Below are 17,922 nucleotides of genomic sequence, written 5' to 3' on the forward strand. Positions count from 1 at the left end.
TTTTCTGTCCTGTACTTCTTCATCTCTGCACATTCTCCAAAATCAGACAATGAGGGCCTCCCCAGTGGCGCAGCGGTTGAGCGCTGGGTTGCAAAGTTGCCCACAGCCTCTGCAGCACTGGTTTGATCCCCGGCTGCTCCCCGGCCACTGGAGGAGGGTCCCACAAGGTGCGCAGACCTCTCCTGCCGCCCGCTGCTCCCCTCAACAGTGTGCTTCGGTCCTTCTGCCTGTTCTGCTCCCCGCTCTGGCTCTGGTGAATTCTCTCACCATCCCGCGCTTCTGACTTTACCCAGTGCTTGTATAAATAAATAAATAAATCTTAAAAAAAAAAATCAGACAATGATTTGTTCAAAAACAAGGTGGCGATGAAGAGAGGTAGAATAGAGAAAATAACTACCCTTTAAATATCTGATGGTATTTCTCCAGAGCCCGGCATATCATCAGTATTCAATATGCTGCTTGTTGAATAGCTACATGAACACATGCAGATTTACCTGAATGCACACATGCATAAATGATGACTGTGACAGGATGAGTGATTTCTTTACTATTCTACCAGTTCTCCATGGAGCAGACCAAACCAGATGACTATTACAGGATATTCGTGTGTGGGAGAAACCTGTGGGCTCTGGGGAAGAGCAAGCCTCCTCCTGATCCCCACTTTTCTTAACTGTATTATTTCCTCACTGCATAACTAGTTTTAGCCTGATGCTGATCTGATATCTCCTTTTCCTTCATATTTTTAGAAATAGATTCCTCTTTTCCTTATTGTACCTTAACCCTAATGACTCTCTAGCTTTTGGAATGTAAATATCACTTTCAGTTAGATTGCAAAAGGTTATAGAGTATCAGAATGCTTTATCTTTTCTATTTGCAAAAAGCATTCAATATTTTTCTTATTAATAATCTGTGTACTATTGTTATCTCGCCCTGGGGATATTACTGAGAGAATATAAAAAGAGGATATAAAAAGAGAATTGGGGAGAATTATTTCATTTTTGAAATTAGTGAAGCTCATTTCACTAAGAAATTAATGAACAGACAGGAGTACTTTCTTATGTCATTGCTCAAATGTGTTCAAAGAAAGCAGGAACAAAGAACCCAGTAGTTTTGAAATGTTTCCAATGTAAGGCTTTTTATTCTGGTTCCGTGCTCAATTAGAGGTACCTACAACAGACTATAGACAAAGATAATTAGGCAGGGCTCAATAAAAATGACCAGAAGATAATAAAATTAGGAATGTCCAATTTTGTAGATCTCAGGACTAGCTACTAGGGTTTAATTTCAGCCCTAACATTAAAAGATAAAATCCCAACTTCATATGAAATAATCACTTTAAAACAAGACTTCTTGGATTATAGTACCCTGTCTTCAAAAAAAAAAAATCCCCAAAATCTTACAACAGTAATTTGTCAGATTAAACTTCTGGGTATGGAAAGTTACCAGAAAAGTGAGTACAATTTTGTGAGGACAGAGAAAATCACAGCATGATCAGAGTGCTGTTATGTCAGAAGAAAGCCAGAACCATAAATTTTAACATGTGGAGATCCAGAAGGGAGATGACCAGGAAGTCTACCTTTTTTTACAAACAGAGATGTGGGTGGGATGAAGGGTGACCTTACCTCAGCAGAGGGGCTAGTTCCATAGAGTCGAGCAGCTGAGGTCTGGTCAGCCTTGGAGGAACGCTGGCTTTCTTAGATATAGTTGCCACTAGGCTGCTTTAAGCTTTCTCATCCACGGTCCTCAATCCTTTGCTGCTGTGGGTGACTCTACAAGGGCAGGGCGGGGCTTCTGGAGGTGGAGGTGTGGCAGTGATGTCAAGGCTGACCCACTCCTGTAGCCCTGGCTGAGGATCTTCTCTGAGGAAGTGGATATCAGCATTATTTAAGGGTGTTAGAGTTTCTGTTGTACTGGGACCTAAACTGGCCTGGAAACTTGGGAGCAAGATCATGTTCACTATTCTTGAGAGATATTTCAGGGGGTTCCAGAGGTAAATTATGTTGTCCCCTCCCCACCTTGTGCTTTGTGGGTCTCTTGGTGTAGGAGTGTTGGGACCTAGTGTCATGGGAAGGGCCATCCGAGTCTGAGGACAACCTCTCCTGGAGAGGTATCCTCTTGGCAGGTTTCTTTTTCTTTCTTCTATGGTTCTCTTCTTTCTGCTCTCGTAAATCCCCAGTGTCGACTTCTTTGAGTGGCCATATTAGGAAAGTAGAGTCCTTTTTATCTGTGTCCCCCCTAGAGAGAGAGAAAGAGAGAAAGAGAGAGAGAGAGAGATGAGAGTTACTCTTGACTCGCTGGCTGCTACTGCCTATGTCTAAGCTACTTTCATTGGTTTTTCTCAGCATTTTGTCTATTGTCTTTCTTCTCATGTAACGGAATCTCAGGGGTCTTGTGAGCCCTGATAATTTGGGTGGGTTTTATTTCACATAGTTCATTTTCAAAGGCCTATGGTACCTAAGAATCTCACATGGCAACAAGAATCTAACCATTTGGACCCTGTCTTGACCAAATCGGCCTCAGCACTAAGTCCAGTCCACCCAGGATGATTAGCTTGGTTACATTACAGCCTAATTCCTTCCTGATGTGCTGAGCTAGAGCTTGTACAATAGAGACTCTTCTACACCCTTGGGTTTCTCTAATTACTATAAGATGTACCATCAGAAAAATGTGCTGAGCTATATATATAGTAATAGACAGTAATTTATATTACTATATATTAAATACTATATTACTATATATAGTAATATATAGTAAAAATAGTATTTTTGTGTGTATATATGTATATACATGTATATATATACATATATATATACACACAAAACAAAATTACTATTTTGAAGAGATATCTGCACCCGTTTTTTTGCAGCATTATTCACAATAGTGTTGACATGGAAACAACCTAAATGTCCATCAAGGCTAAGCAGATAAAGGAAAAGGGTAAACACTGCTTTTCAACATAACACTGGAAGTCCTAGCCAGAGCAATAAGACAAGAGAAAGACATACAAGGAATCCAAATAGGCAAGGAAGAAGTCAAACTATCACTATTTGCAGACAATATGATAATATACATAGAGAACCCCAAAAACTCCACAGAAAAACTAATTCAACTAATCAATCAGTTTAGTAAAGTGGCAGGATACAAAATCAACGCACAAAAATCAGTAGCCTTCCTCTGCACAAACAATAAATCTGAAGAAGAAGAAATCAAGAAAACCATTCCTTTTATTATTGAAACAAAAAAAATCAAATACTTGGGAATAAACCTAACAAAAAAAGTAAAGGACCTATACAAAGAAAATTATAAAACACTGTTAAAAGAAATAGAAGTAGACACAAAGAAATGGAAAGACATTTCCTGCTCATGGATCGGAAGAATTAACATTATCAAAAAGGCCATCCTACCAAAAGCAATATACAGATTCGATGCTATTCCAAGTAAAATTTCAATGTCATTCTTCAAAGAAATAGAAAAAATATTGATGAAATTCATATGGAGCCACAAAAAACCCCAAATAGCCAAAACTCTCCTGAAAAAAAAAAAAAAAGAAGGGAATGGAGGCATCACAGTCTCAGATTTCAAACTATACTACAAAGCCATAATAATCTAAACTGCATGGTATTAGAACCAGAACAGACACACGGACAAATTGAACTGAATAGAAAACCCAGAAATAAACCCACAGATTTATGGTCAACTAATCTTTGACAAAGGAGCAAAGAATATGCACTGGAGTAAAGAAAGTTTGTTCAATAAATGGTGCTGGGAAAACTGGGTTGCTACATGCAAAAGAATGAAACTTGATTACTACCTCACACCATGCACAAAAAACAACTCAAAATGGATTAAAGAATTAAACATAAGACCTGAAACTATAAAATATACAGAAGGAAATATAGGCGAAACACTCCATGATATGCACATCAAAGACATCTTTACAGACATATCACCCAAAGCAGTGATAGTGAAGGCAAAGATCAAAAGCTGGGACTACATCAAATTAAAGAGCTTCTGCACAGCAAAAGAGACAATAACAAAAACAAAGAGAAACCCCACCGACTGGGAGAACATTTTTGCACACAACATTAAAGATAAAGGACTGATCACAAAAATCTACAAAGAGCTGATGAGATTCAACAAAAACAAAGAAAATAATCCAGTCAAAAAATGGGCAGACCTGACCTCAAGGAGAGCGCGGCGGCCATGTGAATCCCACGTCCTGGGCAGAGAGGGCCTGGTGGGGCCCCTTACTGGGAGGAGAGAAGGCTCCCAAGACACTGCTTCCCCAGAAGCCCTGGGGCAGGGAGGCCCTGGAGATGAGAGAGAAGGTCCGAGTAGGTGATAAAAGACAAGGGGGTGACTGGGCTGGAGGTGGAAGGAAGGAAGGAAGGAAGGAAGGAAAGGGGCACGGAGTTGCCAGGAGCAAACCAAAGTGAAGGAAGAGTTATGAGAAGCTGTCTTGGGGCCACCCCTTGCAGAGGGGGAGGCCCCACAAACGCTGCTATGGGTGGGGTGGGGGGCTGGGGTGCTACGTAGCCAGTGTTTGACTTTCTTTTGAAGTGGGGGCAAAGGGGAGAGAACCAAGAGTGAGGCAAGTTCTCCTCCCCGCCCCTGTCTGTCTGTCTGTCTGTCTGTCCGTGGTGGGTTACTGTTTCCAGTGTGGTGGGATCATGAGTCATTCCCCTCCCCTTCAGGCCTCCTACTATATTTGGGGGATCTTTCTGGTTTCTGGTGTGGCCAGGGTCCCATGTGGGTGTGGGATCCTTCAATAAAGGATAGCAAACAGGAAAAAAAAAATGGGCAGAAGAGCTAAAAAGAAACTTCTCCAAAGAGGAAACACAAATGGCCAACAGACATATGAAAAAATGTTCAACATTACTTGCAATCAGGGAAATGCAAATCAAAACTACAATGAGATACCATCTTACAGCAGTGAGAATGGCACATATTAAAAAAACTAGCAACAAATGTTGGCGAGGTTGTGGAGAAAAAGGAACTCTTCCTGCACTGCTGGTGGGAGTGCAAACTGGTCCAACCACTATGGAGAGCTGTGTGGAGATTCCTCAACCTACTAAACATAGAGCTCCCATATGATCCAGCAATTCCACTCCTAGATATTTACCCAAAGGACACAGAAACATCAATTCCAAAGAGCACCTGCACCCCTATGTTTATAGCAGCACTATTTACATTAGCTGAGCTTTGGAAACAACCCAAATGCCCAAAAATAGATGACTGGATCAAGAAGATGTGGTACATATACATACACCATGGAATATTACTCAGCATTCAAAAAAGATAAACACATGCAATTTGCAGCAACATGGATGGCACTGATGGGATCATGCTCAGCGAAATAAGCCAGAAAGAAAAAGAAAAATACTAGATGGTCTCACTCATAGCAGGAATCTAGGAAACTTAAATAAGGGACCAGGAAAAAGAATAACTATATGAAAGAAAATATCAAAATCAACAAACAACTATTAACCAGAGGCACTCTATGGGGGTGGGGGGCAGGGAAAGGAGGGATTGGGGTAAAAATAAGGGGGTTGTAATTGTATGGGGAATATAAAAATAAAATTTAAATTAAAAAAATAAAATAAAATTTAAAAAAAAAGGAAAAGGGTGAAGAAAATGAACAACACACACACACATACAGAGAGAGAGAGAGAGAGAAAGAGAGAGAGAGAGAAGGGAATATTATTTAGCTGTAAGAAAATAGGAAATTCTGACATTGTGACAACATGGATGGACCTTGAGGGTATTAAGTAAAATAAGTCACATAGAATCACATAGAGAAAAGAAAACATTGTACAATATCCTATGTGGAATCTAAAAAAAATCAAACTCATAGACACAGAGTAGTAAATGGTAGTTGCTAGGGACTGAGGGGTAGGCAAGACGGGAAAATGTTAGTGAAGGGGTATGAAAAAATACAAATACCTGCATAATTTATCCAGATGTGTTGCCCTTCAAAGGAAGCATCATGGAACACCATGACCTCACTCCAGTCACACCACCACCACATACCCTTTTGGGATCTTGCCTTTTCAGGGCCCTGGGGTAAGTTAATGACACCACTACCTAGTGTTAAACCTTATTTTGTTCCAATAATCAGAATCTGGCACCTTGATCACTCAGCCTTTACCAAATCACTTAGAAATTGTCAAGAATAAAAAGAGTAGGAAAATATTTTTTATTATCTCTAAAGAAATCAAATCAACTCAAGATTCATCATATTTTCTAATTTTCAGTGATTGTCTCAAAGACTCTCTGGAAGTAACTCTGGAAAGAGATGAAAAAATTGACCAGTTCATACCCTCTAGGATAGTTATTATAAGCAAGAACAACAACAAAGTGCTGGCAAGAATGTGGAGAAATTGGAACCCATTCCATTGTTGGTAGAAAATGTAAAATAGTACATTTGCTGTGGAAAGCAGCATGGCAGTTCCTCAAAATATTAAAAATAGAATTATCATATGATCCAGCAACTTTACTAGTCCTGGGTATATGCCCACAAGAATGAAAGCAGGGGTTTAAACAGATATTTGTACATCTGTTTCAGAGCCGCATTACTCACAATAACCCAATGGTGGAAGCAACCCAAGTGTCCACCAAAAAAATGTGGTATATACATAGAATGGAATACTGTTCAACCTTAAAAGGAAGAAAATTCTGACAATGGCTATAGCATGGATGAATCCTGAGGACATACGGCCATCCAGGCACAAAACGACAAATACTATATGACTCCACTTATATGAGGTCCCTGAAATTGCCAGATTGATAGAGACAGAAAGCAGAATGGTGTTTTATAAGGGCAGGAGTGGGGGCGGGGTGAGGGGATGGGATGTTGAAGATAAATGAGTACAGAGTTTCAACTTGGGAATGATGAAAAAGGTCTGGAGATGGTTGATGGTGATAAATGCATACCTTAGGAGGCCTCTGAGTTTTAAAATTGAAGGGGCAGAAAAAACCTGTGCAATCCAAGTGGTTACCACTTGTGCTCAGGGTTAATGAATCTCTATGGCTGTGTTTTCTCTCCGAAATACTAGGGCACCAAAGCAGGATTTCTGAAAAGACAGTGGTCTTTGTCCCTCTGGATGCTATAGGGCACTCAATATAGGGTTTATTGCTGAACTGCTAGCTTTTTAGGATTTTGGTCCAGAATAGGGAACGGAGTTCCTAATCTGACCAAAAGGAAGCAAGGGAGATAAAGACATAGAGGACTAATGATGTCACATGCACAGCTCCTCCTAAGGGGAAGCAGCCCATGATGACTGGATGGGAATATGGGAAGTGATTCATCTAATGTAATGTCAGAGGCAGCACTGAATTTTGAAATTTCAGTCCATGACATAACATTGCTATCAGGAAGACAGCATGTGCGTGAGTTATGCTGAGTAAAGGAACACGTGTTTGAATAATATGGGCAGTATAATTTCCTTTGGACATACTCCTAAATCCAAATGGCTTGATGGAAAATTACTAAACTGCTCAAGGAGAAATGAGAAGAGGTGAGTTTTGTGCAGTAGGAATGAGGAGTTGTACACAGACTCAGCTAAATGACAAACACATCCTGGGGAAGGATATGGTTAAAGCTTCTTGAGTCTTCTCTCTTTAGGCTCAAAAACAGCCATAACTGCGAGGCCAAAGGATCACAACCACTCATCAACGGAAGGTCACTCCTGGCCTTCAGGACCTCAGTGACTACCAGCTTCTTTCAGATGCCCAATGACTTTCTGGAGCACAAAGAAAACGTTTAGTTCAATCTGACTTTCCTGAGCTCACATTTTGATTGTTACTAACTCTTTTCAATAAATCAGACTCTCTCTAAAGTGAGTCACGTAAGGAGAAGCCCCAAAGGTAATTTTCAAGAGAGAAGGTTAGGATGGATTTCAGTTCTGCTGGGAGGGATCTCCAGCCAGTTACAGGGAGCCAGATATGTGGATTCAGCCTAGACCTGCCAGAGGTCCCCTGTCCAGAGGAGCACACAGTTCCCAGATTGTGGTGGTGAGCAATGTCTTCCTTTCACTGGGGAAAACCAACAGCCAGAGTGTCTAACCAACCAGGCATAATTTCCCTGTAGCAGTCAAAGGCCACAGCCTTCTGAGCAGGATCCAGGAGAGGTAGCCAGGGAAGAGCTCAAACTCTGAGTCCCTTGGAGAGAAGGAAGGATGCCAAGTGGGGGGAAATTCCTCCTAGTCCTTGAAGTTATTAGATGACCAGATAAAAGAAATAGTATTTGTGTTCCCTAAATGGAGATAATTATAGACAGGTGAGAGAATATTTTTTCTCAGACATCCCTGGTGCCATGAAATATAGAAAGAAAGAGATGCCACCGCAGGGAAGATAGCAAGAGCAACCATTTCCCTTCATCCAAGACACTCTCTTAGAAAACATACATCTTGGGCCTCCCTGGTGGCGCAGTGGGTTGAGTGCCACGTTGTGAAGCTGTCCGCAGCCCCTGTAGCACAGGTTTGATTCCTGGCCGGCCGGGGAGAAACCCACATGGCATGGCAGACCTCTCCTCTCTCGCTCACTGCTCCCTTCAGCGATGTGTTCGGTCTGTCTGCCTGTTCTGCTCCCTGCTCTGTCTCTGGTGAATTCTCTTACACTCCCGTGCCTCTGGTCTGTACCCTGGTTCTTGTATAAGTAAATAAATATTTAAAAAAAAAAGACACATCTCAACTATGCTGTTGAAGAATGCCATCATCATGCCATAAAGGAAACTGGTAATAGCCCATTTGATGTCACATTGAAAATATGGTAATACTAAAATTCTCCCCTTTAAGTATGAGATCTTTGGAATTTAGCAAAATGGATTATATATCCAGCAAGTCAACCATACTAAAAGTCCTTAAAAATCATTAGGTGTCAGATTTTGATTTGAAAATGGAAATTTGCATCAGCTATGGCCATATTCACTATCACACCCTTCATCCTCAGACACTCTCCTTCCTGTTTTGCCCTGTGCACCACCTGCAGTGAGGAACCAGAAAAGGGAAATATATCTCTCTCACACATGACTGAAGGCCCCAAGGAGGGAAAAACAGAGATGGTTTGGTGCCACATACCTTTTATTTTACCACCCTCCAAACAGAAATGGGGAGAGTGGATTTAATAGTTTAAAACTAAATTCAGTTAAATAATGTTCTGTTGGAGTTGGAATCTAAATACGTTTCTTCAGCAGTCCATGAAGAAAGCACTAGGCTTTCTTATTTTGTTTTTGAATTGGTCTTATTTGGTATAGCAGTGTGAAGGCTAGCTAAAGAGCAACCAAAGGGAGATGGCACATTTATAAATTAAGTGCGAAAGAGCTCCTGATGAGAAAGGAACTACCAGCAGGAAATCCCAGTGTAGACAGAAAATAAAACGCACACCTTTATTTTGAGTGCTCACACTGCCAGCCCCGGCTATAGAAACAGAGACAAATTAAGCTCTGATTTTAGCAGGTTGCATGTGACCTCCACTTGGGAGAACTAAATGTAGCCTTTTGCTAGCAGAGGCAGCTAGAGCAAAATAAAAAAATGTGGAAATTACAGTGGGGAGACCAGGGTGTCGATGAACAAACACTTCTGTGGTATGAAGCCCTAGAAGTTAGAGTAGATAACCAGCAGCTAAGAGAGCCACATGTTCTGCTCCCCACTGTATCTGGTGAATCCTCTCACCCCCCCGCACCTCTGACCTACAACCCACTTCTTGTATGCATGAATAAATAAAAATAAATCTTTAAAATAATTAGACTGTGGGGCCTCCCCTCTTGGCGCAAGGGGTTAAGACACAACCTATGAAGCTCTCAGCAGCCACTGTGGCATGAGTTCGATCCCCAGCTGGGGAGGAGACCCACATGGTGCAGCGGATCTCTCCTGACTCACCTGCTGCTCCCCTCAGCAGTGTATTTCAGTCAATCTGCCTGTTCTGTTCCCCACTCTGTCTCTGGTGCATCCTCTCATCCCCCACACCTCTGGCCTGTACCCCAGCTCTTGTATGCATAAATAAATAAATCTTTAAAAAAAATAGTAAGACTGAAAGAATAGTCAGTGAGCACACTGGTGTGAACATGTGAGGAGTCCTGAGTACCAACCTAGGAAACTGTCCCTGTAGAGGTTGAGCAGGGAACAGGACACCCAAAACTTACGGAATGAAGAGGAGGCATGAGAGTGGACAAGGGACAGTAGGGAGCAGTTGTACTGTAGAACCAAGGGAAGTTCACTTCGTTAGTGCTGTGTGTACAAGTATGTGTGTGCCTGTGTGTAAACTGGGGAGGCAAACTTGGGAATTTGCTGAGGTGAAGGAATCAATGGAGAGGAGCTAATGCAAGGAGAGAGAACAATCCAGAGATAAGGAGCAAGGAACCTGGCAATGGGACTTCATGTCTGGAGCCTGGGGGACAGATCATCCTTGGATGAGAGGAAGAACTTTAACAGAAAGATAAAGGTTTCCATAAGCCCAGAGGTAGAGGATAGAAAGTGGAGAGAATGTCTGATGGTTTCTGTTAATGAAGCACAGGCAAATACATGGGGGCCATGAAGGTTAGTACCCAAAAGCAATCCACAAACTCCAAGTAAAAATGGAGGCTGCTTCCTAGACCCTGTGCCCCAACCCTGTCTCAGAATTCACCTTCGCCTCCCAGGTCATGACCCTGACTCCAACCATGAACTTGGGTTTTGCTCTCTAGGCCTCAGGGTTTTCTTATTAACTGCTTTAATCCTTTTGGCAATCCTACTACTTCATATGAAAATGTGCTTATCCTGTTGTAGTCCCTGGAAACCACCACCCACCCACTCATACCTGGGCACAGGTAAGCCAGGGCCAGGTCCTCGCTCTCACTCCCAACAGGGGGAAGAGGCAGATGGTAGACTGGTCTCATTTGCAGCTTGATCTACCCTTTGCTTTATAGTGAGACTTCCTTAGAGCCTCTAATCCTTCCAAATAAAAGTGGTATAATTCCTTTAGGCTCACCACAGGATTGAGTGCATTGTTGAGGGATCAATAACATAATTTTGCATTTGAGATTTAGAACCAGATAGACAACCAACAGGTAGAGGTGCAATGTTGAAGGAATAATAATCTCGCACTACATTTTAAATAGGAATTTCTCTACCTCTGCTTCTCTCACCAAGTATTTAGAGATCATGGATTCCAACTTAAAAACAGTCTAATGGTAGAAAGATATGAATAAATTTAGTAGGTCAAATGTTGGGCCTACTTACACCTTTGTATCCTCCTGGATTGGTGGTGACTTTATATGCGAACAAGAGATGGCATACTTGTTTTGGCTAATCTTAATGAGCGCACTCCGAGGGCAAAATTCCTGTAATAGTATATCAAGAGTTCAGTTAATTTAAATCAGAAGTGTCCACAATTCAGATATAATTTTATTCTAGCACAGTCCATTAGAATAGCTCCTAGCAGTTATCCTATTCAGGGTGATACTTGAGACTGCAATTTAAATACAGAGCCCAGCTTGGTAATTATATGCTGAATACAATCATCACTAAGTCTACTGTCATGTCCCCATAACCTGGAGAGTTTGCCAAGTCCAGCCATATGAGATGCACATGTGTGTACACAATGCATGCAACCACTTTCTTTTCTACCTTTACTTTAGCCTTAGCCAGCTCTCCCCTGGACTTATGTGCTCTATCAGCCCTTGCTTCAATCCCATGAGTCTATGAGACTCTCTACCAGACTATCTTCAGTGTCCATCCCAGCCCATGTCACTCTGGTTCCTGGTCCCTGCTGCTCTGTGGGTAAATTCCAAGGTCCTTCCTGGGCTCTGAGACTCTTTCTCAGCATCCTGGGTCAACTGTTTTGTCTCTCCCCACACCCTAGGCTGCATCCAGAGACATCCCTCCAATGTCCCTTGATTTGCTTTCTCCTCACTTGCCTGGTAGAATTCCCAGAACAGCAGCACCTGCCAGAAATGCTTTCCTACCTGTTGCCCTTCTAGACAGATGCTTTATTTTCATCAACACAGCTCCAGAAAGTCCAATTCTCTCAGAGAATTCTCCTGGGTTAATGAGAAGGCACCCTTTTCCCTATTTTTGTATCAGGATGTTGGCTACAATGCTCCCAGAACCGCTGGCTCTGATGGTCTTCCCTCTTTGCTCTTAATCCTGAAATTCATTTACTGTGACCACTCTCTCTGATGGATATACCTTCTGCTTCAGTTAAGAATTGACTGGATATTTTTATTCTGTATGCTAGACAGTGGGGCACACAAGTTTAGCATGCAGGTCATGAAGCTAGATTGCCTGAGGGAAAGTCCTGTTCTACTGTTTACCTATGTGTGACTTAACCTTCTGCTTCAGTTTTCTTCTCTGAAAATGCAGATGATAACAGTACCTACCTCACAGTGTTCTGTGAGGAGCACTCAATTGTTCACTATGGGTAAAGCATTTGGCTGAGTACTTGAGACATGTGGTAAATACGTAATCAAGTTAGTTGTGATTATTTTGTTGGTTGTTGATTTTTGCTCACCAGTCTATTTTCCAGGCATATTAAGTGGCCCATCAGACCTTATTTCCATTAGAAATGAGGTTTATATAAGTAATTTGAAAAGCAACTATGAGAGCCTTCTCCGTATATCAGGGTTTGTACTGGGGTACAAAGATGAATAGGTTACAGTCTTTCCTTTAAAGGATTTGGGAAATTGGTGAGGAAACCTGTGGGGTGGGGGGGTTCAGGAGAATCTCCAGGGATCACAGCAGGAAATCACAATTGGATAGTCTTTCTTTTCAATCACAGAAATGTTCATAGAAAGAAGATGGAGGGAGAACAAGGAAGAATTAAAACTCAGGGGCTTAGAAACCCCCACTGTGTTCGGGAAGCAAGGACCATTTCTTGGGGTTGAAATTCAAGTTCTCAGGGTAGACTGGCTGACTGGGGTAACCCTGGGCTTTTCCTTGAGGTTGATGAGATGTGCATGTGATCGCAGAGACAAGGTGACGTCATCAGATTTGTAACTGATGAAAATTTCTTTCTAAAGCTTTTAGGAAATACAGAGGACTGGGAGGAAAACAGGCAGAAGCAGCCTGAAGCAAGAAGGTGGTGTTGTAAGAACCTGGGAGAACATTGACAAAGTAGGTGTGAGTGAGCCTCCCCAATCGCCAAATGAGGAATGAAGGCCCAAAAAAACAGTAGATGGAGGAGTTAAGAGGCCGTCGAACTTTAGTAAGGGCAGACCTTACATTGCAGTGTGGGTAGAATCCAAATTCTAGGGAGTGGATGTGCAGGGGGAATAGATAGGGGTAGGCAAATCATCCTTCCAAGACATCTGACAGTGCCAGGAGAGAGCAAAGCATTACCCAGAAGAAAGTCCAGGGGCAAAATAAGTCATTATCTAACTAGCAAGAAACTCCTTTTCTAAAAGAAAGTCTACTCACTCTCCGGTTGTTACATTTCAAAACTGTATAGAATTTATCTTCAGCCACCTCCTGATTTGGAAGTGCTATAACTATGGCAGGGACGTAGAAGTCAAATCCATTGGGTATCACAATTTTGGCAAACACATAATCTCCAACCTGTGGATGAGAAAATATTTCACAGAAAATATTTTGCATATAGATCTATGACAATATTAATATAAGCATGTTTTGAAATACCCCAAGGTAGCACATACTGATGCTAAAATCCATATGCATATTTTTCTTGGTTAAGAAAGAGTCAATGGTTTTAAAATTCTCTGAGCTTGTGGGTCACACCTAGAGTTTTGTGATCAGTCTGGAAATTCCCTCTTTTAGCAAAACTTCTTCACTGACAAAGGGCCTAGGAACAGTCAGCAATTGGTGAGGGGTCTGAAAAGCATTTCCTGAAAAGTCTATTTGAAGGAACTTGGAGTGTTTCATATGTAGACCAAGTGTCCTCATGCAGATGAAGGGCTGTCACAGATAAAGGGGCAGGTTTGTTTAATGTTACTCCAAAGCACACACCTGGAATCCATGGGTGAGCATTCAAAGAGAGAGCAACGGGCAGAAAGAAAAGCTTGAGAAGGGGCACTGACAGGCTGCTGGGCATTTGTCAGATACAGAGGATCTGTGTTGGGGGAAATGTGTGTTGTGTGTGCTTTGGTCTGGCCAGTAGGGCTGGAACAACCAGGGTGACATCCTGTGAGTGATTCTAGGGAGCTTTCCTAATGGTTCACTCTATGCAAAAAACAGCAGCAGTGGAGTTTGGAGGGGCTCTCTCTTCAGTCTTGGCTTTAGTGTGGGGATGAGGATTGGGCAGGACGATGAGCCAGAAACAACAGCATGGCTTGGCTTTTGTGAATTTATCAGCATATATGTTGCTCAGCTTACCCATGGAATGCACATTCAGGAGCAAAAGCATTATGGCATTGAGAACAAATATTAACTAACTGCAATGTCAAGGATGGCACAACCTCTGCCCTTGCTATTAAATTCGTTTTAATATACTCTTTTGCAGTTAAAGTTTCAAGAGCACTAGCAGCTCTAGCAACTCCCTTTCCTGCCATCTGCCTGTAAAGAGACATAGGTCCCAACACAAGCAAGTCTTGGGGCATTAACAGGTCAGGGTCATAAGCAAAGAAATTGCTAGCAAAGTGTTTTAGGAACATAGGGCTCTGCCTGTGCAAATGCAAACCCTCTGTAGGAGCTTAGCAAAAACTCAAACAGTGGCCACTCCAATCCAAAACTCTGGGAATAGTGAAAAGGGACCCTAGAATAGATCACTGTGTGAGGTACCTGGAGCAGCGGGCAGGGCATGGCACCCCCTACAGGCGTGATGAAGGAGATAGGCACCACCTTCGTGTCTCCATACCTAAAGGCCACCAGTGCATGGGTGGGGCTCACACACTTCTTCACAACTCCTGAAAGGAATTAAATTAAAAATAAAATGGAAAGATAAATAACATGTGCTCCCACAGGCCTGCCCCTTCCTGTTGACTGTGTTAAGTTATAGTGGAATGCTTGTTTAAGTCAATATGCCCTTTCAATTTCTCCACCAGATAACGTTGGTTCCTCTATGGTGCATATTAAAGTGTGTGAAGTGCATCTCTGGTCTGGATACCTGCTGAGTTGGGAAGCCCAGAGAACATGCCGAAGCTCACCCATCCCAGGGCACCAGCAGCCGTCCTGCCAGCAGCATTGTTGCTGCAAACAAAGTTCCTCTCTTGGACACTACCTACATCTGATTTCCTTATTTATTTACTTTAGCCATATTCCCTTCTATAATAGTTAGAAAAATCAATGTTGTTGTGAAAGTGTAGAGGAAATATGAACTCCCGTTCTCAGCTTTTCATCTAATATTAGGTAAATGAAAAGGTAACTAGTCTGAACACACCCCAAGCCTTCCCTAAAATGTACAACCAAAATAGGAAAAAAGCAAAAAGCAAAAAAAGTCCTTGTCTTTTAGTTATAACCAAAGAAAACGCCTGTGTTAAGATTCATATATCTTGTCATTTATCCTAGTTAGAATATACTTTTCCATTAAAATAGATTATGAATATCAAGGGAAAGTTTTAATATGGACATGTCCCTAGGCAGTAACAGCTGCACTTGACTCTGCCTCTGAGATAGAAATGTGTGTGTCCTCACTGGGCTCTCACAGGAGAGCTCTGGGGACTCCTCCCTGCTCACACTCTGGCCTTCACAGAGCCCCCGTTCTTCAACGTGACAACAACACAGCTGCTAATTTTCCTCAAGTCTATGTCTCATAAATGTCCAAAGAAGCGAAACCCTTTTATTTTTATTTATTTATTTTATTTATTTATACAAGCACTGGGTACAGTCAGAAGCGCCAGAGGGTGAGAGAATTCACCAGAGCCAGAGCGGGGAGCAGAGCAGGCAGAAGGACCGAAGTACACTGCTGAGGGGAGCAGCGGGCGGCAGGAGAGGTCTGCGCGCCATGTGGGACCCTCCTCCGGTGGCTGGGGAGCAGCCGGGGATCGAACTGGCACTGCAGAGGCTGCGGGCAGCCTCGCAACCCAGCACTCAACCGCTGCGCCACCGGGGAGGCCCAGCGAAAACCCTTTTTTAAACACACACACACACACACCCCAGCTTTCCATTGTGTATGTTTTCTTATTAGACTAAAATATTTGATTTAGCTTTTGAAATATTCTTTACATGTTATTCACACAGGCTCTACCATAAACTAGGAAAAACTAGTTTTTACACTACTTTTTAGAAAGAATTCTTCTTATGCAAATAATCAAGAACCACTTCTCATTGAGGAGAACTCCCACTCTGCTCACACTCATGTGCCCCATTCAACTTTCTGGGTGAGATTTGAGCACTCTACTTGGGTCAGAGGGCTTCCATGTACTGAGTCTGGGGAAAAGGGTGCTCTTGCTGAGACCTCCAGCAAAAATGTTGCCCATGCACAGTGGTCAAAGGAGTGGAGACATAATCTCAGTAGACAATGCAGGTTGGTTCATCTGGGGAAATATACAGGAATGGCCCTCAATCTTTGCTCCAAAGAGGAATTTCTCAGGCTGGATACTGGATTCCTCTGACTGTAAGAACTTCTGCTATTCAGCTTAAATTTCATCTCCAGAGAGAGGCTTTAGCTTTGTTCCCGCTGGGAGCAACTTCTCCACCTCCCGGTGACTCTGGGGTCACCCCACTCATCTATTCATCTCCTTCCTTTAGTCTCAGAGCTTTCCTGTCTAGTCTACTGTGCTGGGTTTTGCCTCTTTGAAATGCTATTAAAGTTTTTGCACTGAAAGTATAGTTCCTTCTACCTCCAGAGAGGACAAGAGTTGTTTAGATTTTTACAATAGATATTAGGAGGAGCTCTCACATGGGAAGATAGAAAACTCTTTGTATGTAGTTAACATATTCCAATTTAGAAAATGTTGTACATTATCATATTTAATCTGCATAAAAATCTTATGGGGATTTTATTGTTTTAAATCCTGTTAGGAAAGATGAGGACACTTAACAGTCACAGGGCCAATAGAAGAGTAAAAACATGGGATTGTCTGACACCAAATCGCCACACCTAGGAATACCCCCCCTTTCTTTCCACTGTAACTTGTTCCTGTAAGAAGTACAGAAATCTTGTAGCCTAGACTTTTCATACTGTGAATTTGCTGAAATGCTTCCTTTTTTACTGAACAATAGGAGCGGTGACCCTATTCTCACAAAGTGACTTAGAATTAAGTTCTGAAATGTATTTTCCTCCTTGCCTTTCAGCATCAGGGTAAGCCAGGCATCTGTTTGTCTCTTCCATTCTGAACAATGTGGTCATTCTTCAGCTAGATCATCCAAATGGCACCCTAGAGCAGAGTCAGTCCTATGGAAATCCCTGCCCTGATTCCCATGTATGGCAGCAACAACCAGGCCAAGCTAGCAGCAGTGCACACCTGGCCAGGAGTAGTGGACACTCCAGTTTAAACACTCCAAAGTTGCATTATGCTGATGTATTTTAAAACCAGCTATTTTTCATTAAAAAGATAAAGGTGATTTGAACAAGGGGGGTGAGTGGTGCACAGTGATCAGATGATTTAAACATGTGCCTCTGGACAGGATGCTCTGAGCCGGCTGTGACATTACACTATCACGTAGGTAGCATTTTGCCAGGGGTATATAACATAAATCTAATCTAACTCAAATTGAGAAACATTCCATAAAGTAATTGACCTTAACCTTAAATCATGCCAATACCATGAAAGATGATAGGAAAGACAGAAGAATGATTCCAGATTAAAGAAGATTGAATGCACATGTTCATTTAATACAATAAATGATACTGGATTTGGGCCAGTTCTTGAGAAAAACATGTCATAAAAACCATTATTGAGACAACTAACAAAGTTGAAATATAGAGATAGAAGTAGACTAGTGCTAAATGTCTGAACTTTATAAATTTAATGTGGTTATATTAAGAGAATATCGTTCTTGAAAAATACAAGCCAATGTATTAAGGAGTAAAGAGACATGATACTGTTATGTA

At 42.0% G+C, this 17,922-nt stretch overlaps 1 protein-coding gene across 1 annotated transcript in view; it reads right to left on the minus strand.

Annotated features, from left to right (window-relative positions):
* Nucleotides 1-1,880: 1,880 nt before the first annotated feature.
* VWA3B (von Willebrand factor A domain containing 3B) overlaps nt 1,881-17,922 on the minus strand; it is a gene marked incomplete at both ends in the record, with an annotated part of 150,230 nt that continues 134,188 nt past the window's right edge. The window contains 4 exons of the mRNA XM_084235717.1: nt 1,881-2,235; nt 11,217-11,317; nt 13,392-13,529; nt 14,709-14,833. Coding sequence (XP_084091843.1) covers nt 1,881-2,235; nt 11,217-11,317; nt 13,392-13,529; nt 14,709-14,833 — 719 coding nt within the window. The remainder of the gene's footprint in view (nt 2,236-11,216; nt 11,318-13,391; nt 13,530-14,708; nt 14,834-17,922) is intronic.

The sequence above is a fragment of the Talpa europaea genome (genome assembly GCF_964194135.1).
Source record: "Talpa europaea genome assembly, chromosome: 6".
NCBI lineage: Eukaryota > Metazoa > Chordata > Mammalia > Eulipotyphla > Talpidae > Talpa > Talpa europaea.